Genomic DNA, 21,748 nt, shown 5'->3' on the forward strand with positions numbered 1-21,748 from the left:
TTGACACTCTGGCCATGGATTATAAATATTCACGACCTTTATTTGCCTAGTTAGCAATCACATTTATAATAAAGTTGACTTTTATAAAAATTTCGGCAATAAGCAATCCTTATATGGGGTTGAGGTCTTGATTGTCTAAAAAAAATTTTGGTAATTAATTAGACAGGAGCAAAGAAAAGATGCGACGTGTTAAATCAGGCATCAGGTTGTGTACTTGTGTACGAGCGGAAGAGAATCGCGCATTTATTCTCGTCTCCCTTGTATGGGAAATCTGCTTCTTGGCTAAATGAGCTGGCTTGTGAGTTCAGCTCACCTCACCTCAACTCACCTCAGCTTGTTTAGCTCATGAGCTCAACTCACCTCAACTCATTTAAGGCAAGCTCAGCTCACCTCATAACTCAGCTCACGTGAGTTGAGGTGAGTTTAGCTCACCTCACCGGCAACACTAGTTACGGTATGCAGGATTGGTCACTTTAGTTGAAAGTAAAGTAAAACTAAAGTGAAGTGGAAGTCAGCTACGGTATGCAGGATTGGCCACTTTAGTTGAAAGTAAAGTAAAACTAAAGTAAAGTGGAAGTCAGTGGGATTGGTCATGTGTCATGTTACTTTAAGTACAGTAAAGTAGAAGGCAGTCACTGGTTAACCACTGTACTTCGCAACGAAGTGACCAGTTATGTATACCCGTGACGGCCGTGACTGACTTCCACTTCACTTCAATGGCATTTCGCAGTGATGAAGATGAGCACTGCTAGACAACCACTTTCAGATAACTGCCATTAGACAACCACGCAGATATATAGCCAAGACAACCAGCTCAAGATAACTACCATGTGACATTAAATTTATTTTGAATTTTCGCGCTATTCGAAACTTAACCTTCTCCACTCTCACTTCCGTTGTGGATCATTTAGTTTTACTTCGTTGCCGACAGACATTTGCAGCTTATAATTCTCGCTCGCCCGGCGGGAGACAGGCTTATACGCTAGTATTATTAAATTTGCGAACCTTTGAATTCGAACGCAGGGCATTGAAGCAGAAGTCCTACATAAATAATAAAGCTACATATTTATGTACATACATACGTGTATATGTATCCATACAAAAAAAGTTCTTTAATTCTATGAATCGATATTGATAAGAGCCATATGTGCATATGTATACATACGTTTGCTTTTCTTATAAAGTATTTAATTAACCAATGAACTGATAGCCAAAATATGAGAAAAATTGAATGGCATTGTTGATAAAATTCTTATGTTTGACACCAATAAAAAAATTTGCATTGAAAGGTAATTATTTACATCATAACCGAATTCTCTTGATTACTTAATTACACCTTAACCGATAACAACGCATCGATCGTATAGTCTCTCGAGATCTCCGCGAAATCAAATAACGAATTCTTCGTTAAATTGTAGCACCGATATTCTTGGAATCCTCCATAAACCGGAAATATATTCAATGCCTTTGCCCTCTTTTGAACATACCTTCCTTTTGCTCCACCCCCTCGCCCCCCACCCGTACCCTGCTCACACTGCTTCTCCATTTCTCCCGTAGAAGCACCGACACCTCGTTCGGTTCTGCGGCCATTGGCAGGATAGTAATCGCCATTCCGATGTGACCGACGAGGAAAAATACGGAAATCAGGTAAGTCTGGAGCGACTGAATGTGCCACATTTTGAGCACGATGACGCTAAATGTGACAAACAGGACGACGCTGATTATCAGCGCGAGTAGAAAAATGAAGCTGGCCGACCGATTGATCACGAATATGATGATGTACAATTGCTGATAGTACGGGATGTACTCGTCCGTCTCAAGTTTCCCTTCGGGTGTGAGAGACTCGTACAATTTGTCGAGCAGGGTGAGCGAATTTGTTACCATGACGACACCAAGGAAGACCGCTTGGATCAGAATGGCTAGAATTCGGGCAATTTCTATTGCAACGCCGGTTAAGAGGATTAGTCTGACGATGAAGAGGACCAATTTCACTCCGGAAATGGATAAGAACCAGTCAGGCAGGAGGACGTAGAGGACCGTGCGGTATGGATCTTGTCGGAGTAGGATGGTCGTCAAGGCGACGATTGGTGGGATGGTGGGTACCATGGCCAGCTCGATGAAGAAGAAGGTACCAACGAGGTCAAATTTTGAGGGGCGTTGGGGTACCTCTGCGCTTAAAATAAGTTGGTAATAAAATCGTCACCGCGTGTGGTGGTGGTGGTCAGTTACCACTGGTCATGCACTCTGTAGCTCTACCATATTGGTAAAGATTTGCACCGTAAAGTATGGATAATTTCCGGGAGGTTCAAAACTCTTAGATATGTATTATATTTTAATTAATCTGTGTAAAATTGTGTCAAATTTTTGTTACTATTCGGTGGCAAGTTTTTACCAGCGCGATGTGTTTGTTACATACCAACTAATTTTCAAATCAGTTCGATAAGTGTGAAAATTAGCATAAAATTCTATCTGACTTACTTACTTTTCTTAAGTTGTCGCTCCAGATCCATCATGGAATTGATGATGCTCAGAATGTCATCGCCCCAGATGAAGATTCCCCCCAAGAAGGCAATTCCCCCGAAGTAGACCATGCTCAGAATGAGACGAGTTGTCAGAAAGTGTGACGACTGTCTCGTCTCAACGTATACGGGATGAGTTTTTGGACCAAGTTTAAAAAATGCCAGATCAAAAATGAACGAACCAAGGCCGAAAATGATGAAGTGGAAGATTTGTTGAACAGCCCAAAATATTTGGCCACGTCCTACCTCGTAGTGAAGACGTTGCGTGGAAATATCCCACCGGACGGGAACAGGAGAGATGAGGTCGGACATTTTTTGACCAGCGTTCAACGCCTTGAACATTAGTGGGGTGGTCATTTTGATAAAAATGATTTGATTGAGGCAAAATAAGAATTTGTGGGCTAAAGGTCTGAAGTTTTACGCAGAATACGGGATTTGTTATCCAAACCGTGCAAGTGGGCCGTGGCGAATGTGACCTATTTAGATGCAAGTATGTACATTGGCATGTATGTATGAACGGTTCCATTTGTGGATATAAATAAAAATGTTAGTTAATTTAATTTCCTTTGTTTCTGAAGAGTTGGGATAAAACCTCCAAACTACACAAAAGATAATCACATAATCCTTTAATGTGGAATGGCTGAAGAGGAATATTTCCTTTCCGTCGAATCAGACATGAAGTGCAAACCCGAATAGTTGGGTGTTTTTTTCTTAGGTGAGGCGAACGCCGGAAAGCTGGGCCCCACGCAAAAAGCAAAAATGAATATGCTCGGTTGGGGCCCGGCGTAGCCTGAGAATGCTTTTCCACCGACCACTCAAAAGGTCCCATAAATCTCACTCGTTAACGATGCATCTGAGAGAAAAATAAAAAGAGACAAAATAGTTAGAGAATTCCGAGACCCAAGGTCATAAAATTTCAAAATTTGAAATTTCTTGGTTTTTCTATTACAAATCGAAGTTTGAAAACTTTAGATGGCTGAAGTCAACGTAAAATTTAAACTTTCTTATTAGACATAGGAGTTTTTTGTATTGCTTATATTGAGATCTTACTTTTTTCTGTTACACTTATTTGTGTACGAAGCTAATTGACTGATTAAAATAGCAATTTTAAACGTTGTATAATTATTGAGTGATAAACAAATACTAGCTGTACAGACGCCCCAATAAATGCAATTGCATGATGGTCTAGGGGTTAATGGGTTGGGTGGATCGAGGTGACGAGGGTTCGATTCTCCCTAGTGTTTAACTTTTTGCACTATGTTTTTTGATCCCTACTCATTGCTTAATTACAATATAAGTTCTTTACGTTAAGCGATTTGATATACCACACCCCCTCCCCCCCACCCGGGTTGTGGCAAATAATCAAATCAATTTTTTCCGCTTAATATTTTGTTCCCATGGGTAATGCATGACAGAGAATCCGTTCAGAAGTACTTATCATACGAGCTAAGGGGTGTGACCAGGGGGTGTGGCCAAAGATAAAATGCTTACACTAACCTAAATTTAGAATGGCTAAATATTATTGAAATCTGCTTGCAGGAATATTAAGCTATAAGTCAATATCAGTTAAGAGCCACACCCACTTCCCGCCATGGGGTTGTGGGTTTGGGGCAAAATGAGAAAATACTTCTAGCGTATCAATTTGAACAGATTTTTAACGCTGGACACGAATTTGATTCCCGTTTTTACCTGCGACGCCTTGTCGACATCTTACACTTCTTCGTGTCCATCCGCCTGCCTATTGGTCCGATAATTCGTGAACGCAAAAACCAAAAACCAATAGATGAACCAAACTACAATACTGATGTTTTTTAAACACAAAATCGAGCCATAATTTGATATTGAGGTTGCAACTAGTTCCTAATTGAATAGTAGGAATTTAAATGTGAAAATTTTTCATTGAAACGACCATATGGAGTTACCCACAAACTTTTCATCAAATAAATTCAATTTGGTACACATATTCATGTAAAATACTAACATTTAAAAACTACAAAATAAATTATTTTCGCAAAAAAACACTCTTAGGTGAGCCGATGTGGCGCGAATAAAAAATAAAAGAAATTGATTATTTCTTTAGCATGCCAAGGATTGGATGACATGTGGATAATTTACCTGTACAATAATAATTGTGGTATTTACATTATTCACATTTCCTCACCGTGGGCCCATAAAGCTAGACAAATTTCGAGTTACTATACCATAAAATCACGGCAATGTGGTTATTAAAAATAGTGATCATTTATTACGGATTTCGTGGCATATCACGAATACTTAAGTTTAGCCGAAATGACAAGTTGCATGTATTGGGAGGGATGGGATCATTACAAACTGCGAATGGTAGCTGTACAGAGTGAATGCCAAAAATTAACACATTACATTAAATATGTATATTAGATTCGTAAAATAATGTTCAAATAATTCGCATGTCTTAAAACACATCGAATCGAATAAGTACTTTGTAATTTTGTAATGTTGGGCCCACGGTGAGGAAATGTGAATAATGTAAATACCACAATTATTATTGTACATGTAAATTATCCACATGTCATCCAATCCTTGGCATGCTAAAGAAATAATCAATTTCTTGTTTTATTTTTTTATTCGCGCCACATCGGCTCACCTAAGAGTGTTTTTTTTGCGAAAATAATTTTAAGTTATGCTTATTCTTGGCAATTTCGGAGTTAAATCCGTCACATACATACATACTTGATACATTTGCAAAAATTCAAATTTAAGTTACTTGTATGCAGCATGATTTCAGCGTACAATTAAGTTCATACACACACATACATATGTACATACTGGTATGAACTGATTCATTTAAATTCGATGATATCTTAATATACAAATGTAAAGTTGGACGTGTTCGTGCTCTGACTCCTTTTCTGTTGAGAGCTGCAGATTCAAGACAAGACAAGGCATGCTCTGACCATACCACTCCTGAAAAATATAGATATTCTCTATTCTTATTCATGTATTAGGTGCTTTGTTTGCGAGTGAAATTATAAATACGAAATTACAATTGCTCTAAGAGACTTATTGCGTAATAAGGGAGGCATAGTAGTGATCTTTGCAAGTTATAGTGATTCGAATTGCATCATTCAATTGAACACGCGTATATGTAGAAAGGTAAGTTTTATTTCATCCCAAGCAGTTGAGCGAGTCTACGTGTAATGTAATAGATATGTACATGTAATGTAATACATGTTTAAAGAGCATAATGTCTTAAGAAAAATGATTCTTTCCACACTTTCAACTTTGCGTGCTATTTGCACATATGTAAATTTAATTTAAGTACATACATACGATATGTTTTAAGAGACGTTAAATATTTATTGAAAATATTTGCTAAATAATTAGTTTGTTAGTAATGGTCTGTTTGCTCTACAAATACAATTATAATCAGACAAACTTAACTTCTCGTTTGCAATTTTATACTTGAAATTGAATTTGTATGAGAAAGCACAAGTAATATATGTGGGTGTAAGAGTAATAAAATTACTGTTTTATAACTTATGCAGTGATATGGCTCCAAGTAAACATGCCATTTTAGCCCAATGCAATGGGAAGCTTAAAAGAAAACAAGAGTGAGTAATTAATTTTTTAAGGAGGTTGTTACAAAGAAAAACTTTATTATTCGATGATTCGATTTCTTATAGGATTAATGCAGAGAAAGAAGAATGGGGGAAATGTGGGAGCTCTAAGCTCGAAATGAAACATAAAAGTAGAGCCAAGGCGAATCGGAAAGGTACAATTTGCCGAAAAACAACGAACGGTAAGCCTAAAAGAAGTCGCGAGGTTATCGATAAAAAGACGGCGAAGAAGAGGAATGCCGTCGCCGATAACGAAACGTCCACAACTCTCAAGCTTTCCACCTTTGGACCAAGCGTGTATGAAACGAGGGCAAACTCAAAAATGGTTAGTACTTTATAGTAGAATTAAGGGCATTTTTCTTAGGTGAGGCATAGTAACCATGACCACATAAAAAATTGCATGGTTACGGCGAAGCCTTAGCATGCAAACAGACCCCCCCTCCAAATATTCTGCCAAAGATTGCGGCAAAACGGCTAATCGTACCAAAATGGTGTAAAAGGCAATCGTGCAGACCTTGCCGGGTAGATGATGCCCGTCAGGTCTAGAGATATGACAATCTTATTTCAACGCATTTAAAATCGATTTTAAACTTTCAAATGACTGGCAAATTCACTTTTACCATGCAATGATAGTGCGTGACCTTAATTTTCATATGCAGAAATCTATAACGCGTCATTTAAAACAAACCCGAGCGAAATCGGATAAGAAATGAAGGACTTTTCTTGGTGGCATCTGCAACCAGTTACGTTACTTATAACAGTCCTCCATTACTTATCATGCATACCTAAATACGAGGTCTCCATTAGTAACCAGCATACGAGAAATTATTGAGACTTGTGCTAACGTATGTAAATATGTGCAACTGCATGTACAATCTTAGAAATCCAGTATTAAAATAATATATACCAAGCAGTATTCATATATGAATCTACCAGTGGTATTGATACGTAATACTGCGTAGTAAGTATCGGTAGCAAATTATTACGGATCAGTATAATTTTAATACCAGATTTCTAACAGTGTATACACTCTTAGAAACTTGGTATTGAAAAAACCTAACGGTATTGATACTTGACTCTACCGCCTTGGTATTAAACAGTTATACCATATTGGTATAGACCCGGTATTGAAGTTATACCCCATGGTAATAATTTTAATACTAATTGGTATTAATTTTTTTACCACGTAGTATTAATTCAATGCCGGATCAATACCACGCGGTAGAGTCACATATCAATACCAACGGTTATTGATTTTTTTAAGAGTGTATCTTATATTAATGCATATTTTTAACTATATGAGTCCACACCCGCAGGAGAAACTACTTTGGTACAATATTGGAAATCCAGTATTAAAATAATACCAAACGGTATTCACACACTACTCAATAAAACTGGTATTGATAAATGATAAGCAATAAATTGTAGTAATAGCTTGGTAGCAAAATTTTACGGACCGGTATAATTTTATAATTTTAATGCCAAACGGTAGTAACTTTAATACTAAAAAATCAATACTGGCGTCACTACACCAGATTTTTAAAGTGTATGAATTCACATTTAGGGAAATTAATCTGGCATGCAACGCACCCACACGTTGGAATTAATTTAGTATGCATCTACACTCTAGGGGGATAGGTAATTTTGGACTCTAGGTTATTTGTAGGCTTAAAAAAATAAAATAAATTAATTCTTAAAAAAAGCTTAGGTGAGGCTTGCTTAAAAGGGGAAAACAAGCTACTATCATCGTGTACTAAAATAATGTGGTGCATCAGTGTTTATCCCAGAATTATAATTTTCGGTAAATATCCCAACAAATAATACGTATGCATTAGGGACCATTTGCCTCACCGGGGGCCGTGATCAATTGGTTGATACAAATATACATTCTTGACATATATATTGATATCATGTATTGATATGAAAAATTTACAATTAAACTCCGTCACTATTTGATTATAATATTATCTTTGATGACCAGCATGGATATATTTCACAAATTTATTGATGATGGACAAAATTCTTGAAATTCAGTGTTATAAGTTTGACCATTAATCGATTATACATAGATAAAGAAATTCGATGAGTCTTACTCAATGATCAGAGCAAGTTACTCAAAATTAGGAACGCACAGGAATATATTAAATAAGCAACAAATTAGATTACTCGACCCCAATTACCACATTAATGAAATTAAAAATTTGTTTCAATTGTTTGTATTACAACACGGCCCCCGGTGAGGCAAATGGTCCCTAATGCATATTATTTGTTGGGATATTTACCGAAAATTATAATTCTGGGATAAACACTGATGCACCACATTATTTTAGTACACGATGATAGTAGCTTGTTTTCCCCTTTTAAGCAAGCCTCACCTAAGCTTTTTTTTAAGAATTGATTTATATTACCTTGATTATGGCGTGCAAAGAATGTTTTCTAAATGAATGAAAACAAACGAAATTTGTACAAATTACATGTACTTGCATGTACATGAATAGGTAGATCACCGGGCGAGTGTAAAATCAGCCCCGTCCGTCCAAAAGGAACAAGTCAGGAAGATGCCACGATTCCCAGCAAACGACATCACATCATATGATTATCTGTAGATTGCCACATGATCATCGATCCATCGTGGACTCATCATAATCTTAGCAATAGATCTTATGGCGATCATAAGACCATCATATGTAAGATGCCTATCCTGCTCCAGGTTCACTTCTCTATGATGATCATTCGATGATCATAAGTTGATAGGTTTATGATGACAACATCTCATCACCTGTAACTCACTCATACTGTGTGATAGAGATAAGACTTTAACAGTTCCTGTTGCAATTAGCGAAATTAACTACCATATTTTTTACAATGGATAGAAAAAGAGCCATTCATTCACTATCAGGGCGACAAAAGCTAAGAAGAGTGAATATGGAGATGGAAGAGCTTATTTCTGGTGAATTTTCCAGTTCATTTGTTCCCGAACCTCCGTCATCCAGTTCAGATAAAGAATTAATTGTGAATATTAATGAGGGAAAGGATTCATCTACGTGTGAAAGTTGTTCATCGATAAGTGACTCTGAAGATTCCGAGACCTGGGATGCGTATCTGTTTAGTGAAAGCGAGTCTGACAGTGAAAGTGATAATACAAATAACAATAAAATCACAGAAATAGGAAATCCTCTCCAAATATGCAACTCCAATAAATCCAATATTCAGGAAAGAGATGTTGATAAGATCAGGAAAGCTTTGTCCAACTGGGCTGTAGTAACAGGGGAACGGGGAAACAAATTAAGATTACTTCTGCTGGAACTCAAGAATGCGGGTATTGACGGGCTTCCGAGTACTCCTGACTCATTACTGCATATAAATAGAAGGGCAGTAGATTTGGAAAGCTTTTCAAATGGAGAATTCTTCTATTTTGGGGTTCGGAAAATGATAATGTATGAGATCAACTCTGTCCAGGACTGTATAATTCAGGATCTTGTGTTAACTGTCAATGTGGATGGCATCCCTCTATTTAAAAGTGACACAACAGAATTTTGGTGCATTCTGGGAAAATGCAACGTCCCTCACACATCCGTGTTTCCAATTGGGATCTGGTGTGGCCGTGGAAAGCCAGACGTTAAGCCATTCCTCTCAAAGTTTGTGGAAGAAATTAACCAGTTAACGTCTGAAACATTTTGTATGATTGGTATGCAACCAATCAAGCTAAATATGGGGCCAATACTTGCTGACGCCCCTGCCAAGGCATTCTTAAAGTGTGTTGTGCAGTACAGTGGGTATTATGGCTGCGATTACTGTGTACAGAAAGGAGAATATGTAAAATCGGTGGTTTTCCCTTTGGTGAAAAGTACCCTTAGAACAGACTCATCATTTCGCCATCGGCACTATCCAGAACACCATAAGGCTGAGCGAAGTCCTCTAGAAAATGTTCCGGGCTTGGATATGATTTACTCCTTTCCCCACGATCCTTTGCACCAACTTTACTTAGGTGTTATGAGAAGGAACCTTTACATGTGGTGTGTACAACGAAAGGGAAAGTTCCGCCTCCGCCCTCCTCTTATAAAGAAGATGAGTGAAAGAATGCAAAGCTATGCAAAATTTGCCCCCCTGGAGTTCAATAGGAAGCCGAGGGCCATCCAATTCCTTAAGCAGTTTAAGGGTCAGGAGTATAAGCACATTCTCATCTACTACTGCTTTCATCTTCTTAAAAACGTAACTTCCGACGATCAATATCAACATTTCCTTCATATGCACGTTGCCTGTTACATCTTTAGCTGCCCTGAACTCATATCAAAATTCGGTAATCAAGCAAACTACTTCCTATACAAATTTGTTGTTGAAGGAATGACAATATATGGAAGGGAATATGCTGTTTACAATGTCCACAACCTTGTCCATCTATGGGATGACGTAAATAAATGGGGAACAATTAACGATTTCAGTGCTTTTGTGTTTGAGTCATTCTTGGGAAAGCTGAAGAGAATGTTAAAGAAGCCAAATCAGCCACTCATGCAAGTTGTCATTTCACTTCTTGCCAAAATGGATAACACTGACAAGTTGGCCCAAAGCAGAGAAAGAAAGGAGGCCCTACTCAATCCCATTGTTACCGATCCGGGAAAGTTTTCCCGACTGGAGACAAACATATTCACTATTGATTGCTTAAAGGATGGGAATAATATTGTACTCTTATCGGATGGATGTGCTATGTCTGTGGAATACTTCAGAAGACAGGATGGAACAATTCTGCTCGGAGGGTATTGCTTTGCGGTGTTAGAAAGTGCTTTCAAATATCCGATTGACTCCAAGCAATTAGGGATATATAAAGCAACTGAATTGGAATTGGATATCAGAGAATCTACGATAAGTGAAATCAGTGCGAAAATGTGTGTCATTCCAGACGAAGAAGACAAGGACAACACAAGAGACAATGATCACATTCTTCATCTGGTTCCGCTTTGTAGTACAAGATGAGATTTGAGGCTGATGAGGAATGGAGGGCTTGTTTGGTGGGAAATGGTCCGCTCTTTCTTTTCTTTCTTCTCCTTCTTCTCCTCAAAAGCTCTCGTCCCTCCTTCCAAATAACAATTTAATTATTTCTAAAAATTCCTCAAAACCTCTCACGTTAATAAATTGATTAAATTATTCCAAGTAGGTAGGAGTTGATATAAAAGATTAGGAAACTATTGCAATTGGTAAATAATTGTTTTTTAAGTAAAGTGCTGTGTGCGTTGTCATTAACAATCATCAGAAAAAAGTCGGATACGGATAATGGGTTTCAATGTTGTATATCACTATCTGGATGAGGACAAAATACAGAAGGAGTTTCTTATTGTTTTGGACCTCTGGATAAGAAAGGAAGAGACAAAAAAAGTGCTATGTGACGACAAAGGTAATCCTCTTTACCACGACAATGGTGAGGTGAAGGAGGCGGTATTCAACAGTTATGTCTTCAAATGGCCGACTACCTCTGGCCCTTGGTCTAATACGAAATTGAGGGAACTCTACCGAAAAAAGGAGATCCCGGACTCTACATGGGAAGAATATAATTGTTGCTTTGTGAAGAGAAAAGGTAGGTGGTGATTATTGTGGATGTGATAAATTTCAATTTAGATGTGACAAGTTATTGTAAATTTCAGAAACTTATGCAACTGCTGAGAAGATACTTCGGGCCTGCCAGGAAGCAGAGCGTAAAGGGGAAAGCATTGCTGAGGCTGCCAAATCTGCTGACGACGAACCACCGCCAAAGGAGACAAGGAAATTTCGAGCCCTAAGAGCCGAGGAAGCATCAAGGAAAGTAGCATGGCCTCCAAGAAGGAAGAGGCGTTCTGGTCCCAGCCTTTGTAGAGTTGAGGACCTTCATAGCCCTACCATTTCAGACTCAGAGGATGGCAGCCCTCCCCATCACAAGGGTACCGACTTAGAGTCCGATGATGACTTGGACGATAGTGTCCTTCAATCCAATCAGAATGCCCTTACCTCCCTACAACAATCCCTCAACAACACCAACTCTACACCTAGTGCTTCCCCACTGCTACCTCCGCCATCAACCCCACTCGCCTCCACCCCAAAAGAAGGAAGATGAAGGATGAGGATGAAATCCTAAGGAAACTGTATCCAGGTGTAGACTTGGACAAGCCTATAACAGGAAGGGATTTTCTGAAATGCCGTAAGTTGTCCCCTTTTTTCTCATTTTATAAATTAGTTATTTACATAATAATAACTAGCTCTATTATTTTAGATCGCATCTTAATGAAGGCTGTTCTACAGTTGAAGGGAACATACTCTTCCCAACCATTGTGTGAGAATGAGGTTTCCGGCGGAACTTCCGAGGAAGCAGATGATATTTTGCGACAGTGGCCTGTAATGGACAAAGATGCCTTCACTACTCTGGAGGCAGCCCTGTTCTCTAGACGGGAGGAAGAAGTGCAGTTGGAGGGATCCGGATCCTCCAAGAAAGGGAAATATAAATCCATGGTATGTGATTGTCTCCGTTCTCCCAACTACGTGTTACAAGTAAAAATTCTTCTCATGTTACAGTTGAAGGCCATCATTGCAGAAGAAAAGTTTATTCACAAAAACGTGGAGGGAATGATTCCCAAGTTGTTGAAGGCGATGTTTTCAGTTCAAGTACAACCTCACTTCGTGTTCAGCAGTAAGAGTACTACCAAGAATCCAGATACTATTCGCTTCGAAGTGACTGAATCATACATGGTGGTCAAAGGTAATGGGTATGGGGCTACTTTGATTTTTGAAGATGGATTGCAGTCACTCATTGTTTCTTTTTAATTCCTACATTAATTAGATGCTGTTCTACTAAAACATCCCAGCGCCGACATTTTCACTATAAGAGAGAAAATAAAAACTTGGTGGGATCATAAAAGCGACAGAACTAAGGGGATTGCAAAGAATGATTGAATTTGAACAGATTGTGTGCATGTAGCATTGAATTCCTTGACAACTCAATATTTCCTACACGTGGTGCCTATGACTATTTGACAATCCCTCAAAAATTTTATTGAGCTTATCAAAATGTTATCACCTTATCGAAATTAATAGAATCGTTAATATATTGTAGACTAAATCGTTAAACAATTTGGGATGTAAATAATTAATGAACAATTAATTATTAAATTATTGAGTTTGCAATCAGTGTACAATTAATTCATACAAACCAGTTGATCATCCATCGACCATCATCACGATCATCTTCATGATTATCATTATGGTCATCTGTCGACCATCATTTCGAAAATCTTCATGATTATCGTTATGATCATCCGGAAGTTCATCACAAGATCGTCGTATAGCCCATCATATGATATGAATAATCGGACATTTGGATAATCTGGAGTTCATCATCTTGATCATCTCACACGATAGTCATATGATGAACATATCGTTTGCTGGGTTAACACCGGAAGTGCCATTAGTTCTGATGTTAGTAATAGATTTTATGAGATTTAAAAATTGGGAAACAGGCATTTTTTAATTGAGCATGTTTTAATTAACCAACAGAAATAAATCTTTCCAACCTGTAAAAGTCAACACTGGGCGCAACGGTAGAAAAGAACGGCCCACGGTGCGAAATTCCGAACCATTAAGCCTCTCTTCGTCAAAGTCTACATTTATGGCGTCACGACCTGGCCCACCCCAGAAGTCGACCGTTCGCACAACATTTGCCGAGTTTACGACGACCGAATTGTTCAAAACTCATCAGGTAGAGTATACTTATTTAGAGAAAAAGTAAGAACTATTTTCATAATAAGACCTAACTTCTTAAAATTATTTACAGGCTCGCGTCCACACGAACACTTTACAATGCCCCCTCGTTCCCAAGCAGTGCAAAACTGGAGTTATCATGCATCATCACTTTGTCAAAAATCACGGTGACAATAAGAAGGGGGGACTGGATGCGAGTAAGGTCACTGGACCTAATGGCACAGCGGGGTCATTTGGTGAACAACGCCGGCCAACAGTGCCGGTACCACCACCCAGAGCATTACCACTGCAGGCACCTGGACCACGAAATACTAATTCGGAAAAGATAATTGTCTCCACATCGATCGAGGACGAATTGGAGGAACTTCTTTCTTCTCAGGCTAAAGTTAGCGACGACATGACAAATAATCAAAAATTGGAGGATAACGTTCCCACACAGAGCAACAGTAGCGACAGGACCACCACCTCCAGTCCGGTTGAGGTGAAGATATCAGTTCCTCAGCTCCTGTATCACTGTTCCGCATGCATTGAAGGGTTCGCCTTTTCTCACGAACTGACCAAGCACGAGACCACGCACGGTCTCGGGTTTGCATGTCTTGGATGTGGGGGCTCCTTCAAATTTAAGACCAATTTGGACAAGCATTTCGAAAGGTAAGGGGAAAAATCATTCATATAATTATCAAAACCTTACTTAAGTGAGCTACATAATATTCTTACAAATATTCGTTTAGGGCACACCCCGAGCTTTCAATGCGAACATGTACATGGGTCAACGTGTCATGGGTCATGTGACCATTGTGTGGTTTGGAAGTCATCCACACCCGAAGTCAAGGAGCACTTGCACCAATCTCATGCATTTCATGATATCCAAGACATCGTGCGCGTGAAGCAAGAGTTACAAGAAGAAAGTTGTTGGCCTGTTATGGATCTGGATTAATTTTCTTAGCCATGTAAAATGTAAAATGGTTCGTATTTAATTCTGGATAAGAAAAATTAGATTTAATTTACATGGCAAAATTGTGTATGTAGGTATTAATCTTTTGGAATAAGTAATACTTCATTTTAGGCCAAACTTTTTGCTTACAATAAAAGTTAGATATTTATTTTGCATTCTACCTCCTTGGTTTTTTCGACACTTGGACGAAGTAGGAACTATAACCGTCATCGAAGAATTACGTTAAATCAAATTTAGTCAAATTTAGTCTATTTTGTCTAAAATTTGGTCTATAGTCGGTTTGGTCTGGTTAATTTGGCTTGAAGTAATACCTGCATTATTTATAGGGGGTAAGGAATGGTTGCCAATGGTCAATTTGACCATTGGCCCTAAAATCCGGATTCTACAGTTTACAGTGAGTCTCATCCCATTCCTTACTCCTTAATAAGGAGTCCTTATTATACTCACTAGCACATTTTACCAATTATTACCCTGTATTATTTATATACTACATGTATTACTTATACATACATAAGTATATAGCATGGTTGGCTTATGTACATAAATGTACATATGTACTTGCTGAATATTTATTTATCTAGTCAAAAGTTCTGGAATGTTTCTTGCACACGATGAGAAAGTTTATGATTGTTTGTATGTGTCATAAATACTCATAAATACAAACATACATGCATCTCTTCAGGAAAGAATACGTCAGTCAAACCAATTGATCAGCACACCCACTATCTGACATCTGGATTACCGCAAAAGTTCACACGACACCAACTTTTGGGCCAGAGTCTAAAATAAAACCATGAACATTTACAACGAACTTGCGACTCTAATTCAATCAATCACAGTCGGTTGAGTTGGAATTCGCTGATAAGCAATGGCCAACGGATATATAAAAGTACTGCTGCAAACTTCATGACCAATTCCATTCCTATTTTGCAACGCCCGGTCACCATTCTTGTCACTGTTGTCACTTAAACATAATAATATACTTTTCGCCATGTGGCCTTACCCCGTATTAATATTTGGCTTAATTTGTTGCACATCAGCTCGTAAGTTTCCCACGTAATTAGTTAATTCATCTCACTATTAAATTACAATTTATTTATTCATGCCCTACAGAAGGTGATATTGGAACCGAAACCCTTGGCGCAATTAACGGATGGGGTGCCGCCACTACGGGCACCACCGGCGGCTCGTCCGCCCTCCCGGACGACATTTACTACAACATCACCACCCGTTACGAATTTGTCTCCGCCTTAACCAGATCCGGTTCCCGCCCAAAAATTCTCTACATCCTTGGCTCCATCCCCTTCAATGTGGATGACGATAACAACCCGCTCGGCCTTGCCCAATATTCCGACCCCATCTACAATTTCACCCTGTTCCTCGAAGCATACCATCCAGACACTTGGGGGCGTGACCGGGTGCCCACTGGGGAACAAGAATCCGCCCGCCAACGCTCCCGGACCCGTCAAAATGCCCGCGTCCTACTCAACATTCCCCCCAACACGACCATTGTCGGCGTTCCTAACACCATCCCGGCCAAATTCCTCCAGTCCAGCCTTATCATCGCGTCGGATAACGTCATAATTCGCAACATCGAGTTTGTCGATGCGTTCGACTATTTTCCCAAATGGGATCCGACCGATGGTTCCCTCGGCAATTGGAATTCCATCTACGACGCGATTACGATCAAGGGCGGCTCCCACGTTTGGATCGATCACTGCACATTCTCCGATGGGGACAATATTGACGCAAATTTCCCCTCCTACTACGACCGCCCGTATCAACACCACGACGGTCTGCTGGACATTAACGACGCGGCGAATTATGTGACCATATCGTACAACTATTTCCACACGCATGATAAAACAATGATTATAGGCGGGAGTGATGGGGCAACGGGGGACGAGGGAAATTTGAAAGTTACCCTACATCATAACTATTTTAAGAATGTGATGCAACGCGCCCCACGCGCCAGATTTGGGGAAATTCATATTTATAACAATTACTACGAGGGGAGCACGAGTTCTGGGGAGGATTACAGGTACAGCTACTCCTGGGGGGTGGGGTACAGGTCGAAAATTTTTGCGGAAAATAACGTCATCGATGTGGCTGGGTTGGCGACAAGTCGGGTGGTCAGTGTGGCCAATGGGGACGCCTTACTGGACAGGGGAACGGTGCTGAACGGGGCGCGAGTTGAGGTGGGGCAGGCTGCCGGGTTGAATGGGGATGTGGGATGGACGCCGGTTTTGCATGAATTTATTGATACGGTGGATATTGTGAGGGAAACGGTTTTAGCGGGGGCTGGGGCGGGAAAGCTGTAAATCCTTCCGAGGGTATTCTTCAGTGAATTAGATATGCGAATATTTACATTGACCCCACAAAAATATTGGACTTTCCTACTATTAAATTGTCGTTGTCTCACAATTATGTTAAATAGTCCCTACTCATTGTCAGTCCTCTTTGCGTGATGTGCATATGCATTTGTATGCAATTTTCATTCTTTAAACATGATATGCAAGCTAAATATTGTAGATAAATACATATGTAATTAATTAAGGAATGCTTTATGAATTATTCATAATTAATTAACCGTTTTCCTGAGATAATTTAGTGTACAAGTCATTATCCCGTTCAAGATACAAGATTGTTTCTTCAATTTCATTCATTATGTATGTATTTTTATGCGTTCTTATCGACTATTGGCAGCTTATCCTCATTTTGTGTAACGTGTCATCCATATCTACCAACTTATCGCTCATCCAGAAGAACCATTCTCTAAAGATATGTACAAATGTACATATGTACAATCCTGCAATAATTATCATGCTGCAAACTCATACAAACCTGACGCGACGCTACAGTATGCAAACTTCCCACCAAAAAAATATTTCTACGATGGATTCCTCCAAGTAAACAATGCGGTAAAATTCATATCTGTGTAAGCATGCTCTTCTGACCAGTCTTAAATAATATGCATGCATATATACACAGTCGGACTTTGGTGATAAAATGGCATTCTCCTTATAGCGCAATGCATACGTAAGCTATTGAAATGCAACTCAACCTTTCTCGTTCATTCTTTCGATCTACATTAAACACGTAGTTGTATATGTACAAATCATGTAGGTAGATTTTTTTGCCTTTCATCCACGTTAACAAATATGTTTATATATCTGCCTTCTTCCTAAGGGAAATCATAAACAGGAAGTTTAAATTGTTTTGACGAATTATTGTGTAACGAGGAACGCGTATCGATTTTTGAAATTTTAGTGATTCAGTTAAGGACTCGTATGTAAAATTAAACGTGATTAAAATTATTATTCATTTGAGTACTAATTTATGTACATAAAACATTTTTAAGAAGCGTTGACTTTTTGTTGAAAATACCTGTTAAATAGTTTGTTTGGAATTTGTACAAGAAGTATGGCTGGAAGTTACTGTTGTAATTTATGCGGAGATATGGTTCCAACTAAACTTGCGATTTTGGCCCATCTTGCCCACTGGCATGGGAAGCGTAAGAGGAAGCAAGGGTGAGTAATTTTTGGATAAAGTAAATAATTTACATAGAAAAACTTTACTTATGTGATACCTGGATTTGTTTTAGAATTACTGCACAGAAAGAATGGAAAAAATCGGACGGCCCTGAGGTCCAAAGCAAAAATACGAGTAAAGTCAAGGTTAATCGGGAAGGCACAATTTGCCCAACACGTAAGGACAGTAAACCTAAAAGAAGAGGCGAGGCTAAGACCACGGAGAAGAAGAACGCCATCCCTAATGACGAAACCCCTGCAACGCTTAAGTTTTCCACCTTTGGACGAACCACGTATGGAACGAGGGCAAAGTCGAAAATGGTTAATAAATTAGAATTTTTAGAATTTAGGGTGGTGCATTCATGAGAATCTTTAATGAGAGATACATACGTAACTTATTGTGGTTTTATTTTCCATGAGGCTTACTAAATTTCCAGTAAATCGAATTAAACAAAAATGCTACCGTTTTTGTTAAGTTTCCGTCTAAGTTACTGGGAAAAAGTAAGGCTTTCATTACGTTCTGTACAAACCTTCAGATTAGTACTATACTCAAAATAAGTTAACAAAATGTCACTACAATGAAGGTTGCACCAACGTTGATAAAGATTTGCCGCCGAAAGGTAACAATAATTTATGTGAAACTCAAATTTGATACCTAGCGGTTAGAGATTGATTAAAACGCGGCAACATTTTTGAATCTCCTAGAAATTATTGCTACCCTTCGATGAGAAATATTTATGTACCAATGTAGTATAACCTCAGAGTGACGTAACTTTGGAAAAATTATGGCATTTAGTAAATATGTAAATCGTATGAAAATATTCATGCAAATTCAAATTTTAGGGTCAAGGAAACTCCTCATCCGTGCAAGAAATGAGCAGCGAAACGATAAACGTTGCAAGAAAAAACGAACTGCCAACTAACGATGGGCATGACTGCTTTGTCAAGATTAGGAAATTGACAGAGAATGAAGTTACACCTGTCGTCACGAAGAGCAAGATTTTAGTTGAGAATGTCTTCGATAAAGTGACAAATAAGCTTCCCCGTAAACATCGTAGTTTCACTGCCCCAAAGAAAACTAATGCAAAGACTCGTACCAACCGATTTCTACCTGAAAACAAAAATGCACTTGGAAGCGATGCAGTAAACCAAGGCGATAACATATACATACCAATCCAAGCAAGTAACAAAGTCTCTGACGTCAATCCGGATAGCCAAATTGACCCCGTAACCCAATATACGCCAGAAATTCACGCCGTAATACCCCACAAGAAAAATGGGATATTGAATGCCACAAAAACCGTACAAAACTTTGGTGAGAAAAATTTGTGGGATGAACTTCCAGTTTTTAACGTAGAGGACGAAATTGACTATAATCGGATGAATAATGGCGAAGACGACGATGATGATCGGTACGGTATAACTTCAAATTTTAATACCCGTTGTACAATTTGGTTCGCTTTTTAATCGTGTTACTTAATTGTAGACCGGACTCACCGGTTTATCTATTTCCCAGTGCGAAGCGTGCAAAAGCAGCATCGTCAGTCCAAAAGAGGAAGATGCCGCAACTGACACCGGAAGTGCCACTAGTTCTGATGTTAGCGATAGATTTTATGAGATTTAAAAAGTGGGCAGCAGGCATTTTTTAATTGAGCATGTTTTAATTAACCAACAGAGATAAATCTTTTCAACCTGTGGAAGTCAACGCAGGGCAAAACGGTAGAAAGAAACGTCCCACTGAACGAAATTCTGGGCCATTAATCCCTTCTTCGTCAAACTCTTCATTTACAGCGTCACGATCTGGCCCACCCCAAAAGTCTATCGCTCGCAAAATGCCACCTCTTACCAAGTTTACGACGACGGAATCGGCCAAAACTCATCAGGTAGAGTATATATGTAAGGTGATGGCGTAAAAAAGTAACTAGTTTTATATTAAGATGCAATTTCTTAAAATAATCTACAGGCTCGCGTCCACACGAACACTTTGCAATGCCCCCTATGCCCCAGGCAATGCAAAACAGGATTTATTCTTCACCGTCACTTTATTCTAAAGCACGGTGAGCAGGCGGGTAGTAAACGGAAGGAGGGGGAACTGAATGCGGCTGATGCGGGGAAGGTCACTAGACCGCATGGGGCAGTGGGGTCACGTGGTCAACAATGGTCAATAGCGCCGACGCCATCACCCAGACAATCGACACCGAAGGCAGCTTCACCAGGCAATACTAATTCTGAAAATATAATTGTCTCTCCATCGATCGAGGACGAATTGGAGGAACTCCTTTCCTCCCAGGTTCAAGTTGGCGGTGACATGACCAATAATCAAAAATTGGAGGAAAACGTCCCCCCGGAAACTAATAACGTCAACAGCAGCACAACCATTGCTACGACTAAAGTTATAACGCCTACATCCTCTCCATCCGGAAACGACGAGACAATTGCAAACTTATCATCCTCTTCTTTCAAGTGTGACCAGTGTGGGACATTCCTCTACACAGCGAAAGACCTTTCGTTACACTTCTGTCTTGCTCACGTAGTAAAAAATGAGCCACTCGAAGAATCTCCACCAGTACCGATAATTTTGACCCTTGATGTGGAACTCTATCACTGCTCCGCCTGTATTGAAGAGTTCACATTTTCTCACGAACTGACCAAGCACGAGGCCACGCACGGTCTCGGGTTTGCATGTCTTGGATGTGGGGGCTCCTTTAAATTTAAGACCAATTTGGACAAGCATTTCGAAAAGTAAGGGAAAACAATTCATTCATGTAATTATCAAAACCTTACTTACATAAGTAAGTGACCTACATAATTAATATGCCTTATTCTTTTAAATAGTGCACATCCCGAGCTTTCTATGGGAAAATGCACATGGGTCAAATGTGACCATTGCGTGGTTTGGAAGTCATCCACACCCGAAATCAAGGAGCACGTGCGTCAATCTCATCCATGGACAGGGCAAGATATCGTTCGTGTGAAGCAAGAATTAAATAGCGAGGAAAGTTTTTGGCCTGTAGTGGATTTGGAGTAATTTTCAAAGCTGTGTAAAATGAGCTTGTAATTTTGAATGACAAAACGAGGTTTTGATTTTATGTATTCGGGAAAAATTGTTTTGTTATCTTTCATAGGATATAATGTTTCATTTCACACTGCACTTGCATGTTTACACATTTTACCCACAAAAACTATTCCTCATCGTCATCAAAAAATTAAAATTATGCTGCAGTAGTAACATGTTTTTTTAAAATTATGAATGTAACCTAATTTCTTATATAATGATTCAGTAAAATGCAAGAATTATTGGTGACTATTATTGTTATTTTACAGTGTTAAGTTTTAAAAATGAGATGAATAATATGGAGATAAATTGAAAAATCGGGATTATTTGCTTACGTAATTATTGGACAACCCAACTTACACTGCAGCATACAG

The 21,748-nt window shown here is 39.0% G+C and overlaps 4 protein-coding genes across 4 annotated transcripts; all 4 read left to right on the forward strand.

Annotated features, from left to right (window-relative positions):
* Positions 1 to 5,966: 5,966 nt before the first annotated feature.
* LOC118434079 lies at positions 5,967 to 6,455 on the forward strand. Its single transcript, XM_035846834.1, has 2 exons — positions 5,967 to 6,109; positions 6,182 to 6,455. The coding sequence occupies exons 1-2, from the start codon at positions 6,048 to 6,050 to the stop codon at positions 6,453 to 6,455; spliced, it is 336 nt and encodes a 111-aa protein (XP_035702727.1). The 5' UTR covers positions 5,967 to 6,047.
* A 4,923-nt stretch (positions 6,456 to 11,378) lies between these two features.
* On the forward strand, positions 11,379 to 12,197 carry LOC118434082. Its single transcript, XM_035846842.1, has 2 exons — positions 11,379 to 11,684; positions 11,752 to 12,197. The coding sequence occupies exons 1-2, from the start codon at positions 11,384 to 11,386 to the stop codon at positions 12,195 to 12,197; spliced, it is 747 nt and encodes a 248-aa protein (XP_035702735.1). The 5' UTR covers positions 11,379 to 11,383.
* Positions 12,182 to 17,345, forward strand: LOC110850318 (pectate lyase). The gene is made up of 7 exons (XM_022097788.2): positions 12,182 to 12,281; positions 12,354 to 12,589; positions 12,653 to 12,836; positions 12,918 to 13,832; positions 13,908 to 14,485; positions 14,566 to 15,832; positions 15,903 to 17,345. Exons 6-7 carry the CDS (start codon positions 15,781 to 15,783, stop codon positions 17,108 to 17,110), a joined length of 1,260 nt encoding a protein of 419 aa, XP_021953480.1. The 5' UTR covers positions 12,182 to 12,281; positions 12,354 to 12,589; positions 12,653 to 12,836; positions 12,918 to 13,832; positions 13,908 to 14,485; positions 14,566 to 15,780; the 3' UTR covers positions 17,111 to 17,345.
* A 133-nt stretch (positions 17,346 to 17,478) lies between these two features.
* Positions 17,479 to 21,691, forward strand: LOC110841898. The gene is made up of 7 exons (XM_022087597.2): positions 17,479 to 18,319; positions 18,394 to 18,640; positions 19,163 to 19,731; positions 19,806 to 19,916; positions 19,995 to 20,202; positions 20,283 to 21,061; positions 21,155 to 21,691. The coding sequence occupies exons 1-7, from the start codon at positions 18,213 to 18,215 to the stop codon at positions 21,345 to 21,347; spliced, it is 2,214 nt and encodes a 737-aa protein (XP_021943289.1). The 5' UTR covers positions 17,479 to 18,212; the 3' UTR covers positions 21,348 to 21,691.
* The last annotated feature ends 57 nt before the right edge of the window (positions 21,692 to 21,748 follow it).

The sequence above is a fragment of the Folsomia candida genome, unplaced genomic scaffold (genome assembly GCF_002217175.1).
Source record: "Folsomia candida strain VU population unplaced genomic scaffold, ASM221717v1 Fcan01_Sc001, whole genome shotgun sequence".
In the NCBI taxonomy this organism is placed as follows: domain Eukaryota; kingdom Metazoa; phylum Arthropoda; class Collembola; order Entomobryomorpha; family Isotomidae; genus Folsomia; species Folsomia candida.

What these genes read in the sequence shown, in the direction of transcription:
- LOC118434079 (XM_035846834.1), top strand. Translation starts at nt 6,048, where the DNA reads ATGGCTCCAAGTAAACATGCCATTTTAGCCCAATGCAATGGGAAGCTT. An exon ending in AAGCTTAAAAGAAAACAAGA is followed by an intron (nt 6,110 to 6,181) that starts GTGAGTAATTAA and finishes GATTTCTTATAG; the next exon opens with GATTAATGCAGAGAAAGAAG.
- LOC118434082 (XM_035846842.1), top strand. Translation starts at nt 11,384, where the DNA reads ATGGGTTTCAATGTTGTATATCACTATCTGGATGAGGACAAAATACAG. An exon ending in TTGCTTTGTGAAGAGAAAAG is followed by an intron (nt 11,685 to 11,751) that starts GTAGGTGGTGAT and finishes TGTAAATTTCAG; the next exon opens with AAACTTATGCAACTGCTGAG.
- LOC110850318 (XM_022097788.2), top strand. Translation starts at nt 15,781, where the DNA reads ATGTGGCCTTACCCCGTATTAATATTTGGCTTAATTTGTTGCACATCA. An exon ending in AATTTGTTGCACATCAGCTC is followed by an intron (nt 15,833 to 15,902) that starts GTAAGTTTCCCA and finishes CATGCCCTACAG; the next exon opens with AAGGTGATATTGGAACCGAA.
- LOC110841898 (XM_022087597.2), top strand. Translation starts at nt 18,213, where the DNA reads ATGGCTGGAAGTTACTGTTGTAATTTATGCGGAGATATGGTTCCAACT. An exon ending in AAGCGTAAGAGGAAGCAAGG is followed by an intron (nt 18,320 to 18,393) that starts GTGAGTAATTTT and finishes GATTTGTTTTAG; the next exon opens with AATTACTGCACAGAAAGAAT. An exon ending in TTGGACAAGCATTTCGAAAA is followed by an intron (nt 21,062 to 21,154) that starts GTAAGGGAAAAC and finishes TCTTTTAAATAG; the next exon opens with TGCACATCCCGAGCTTTCTA.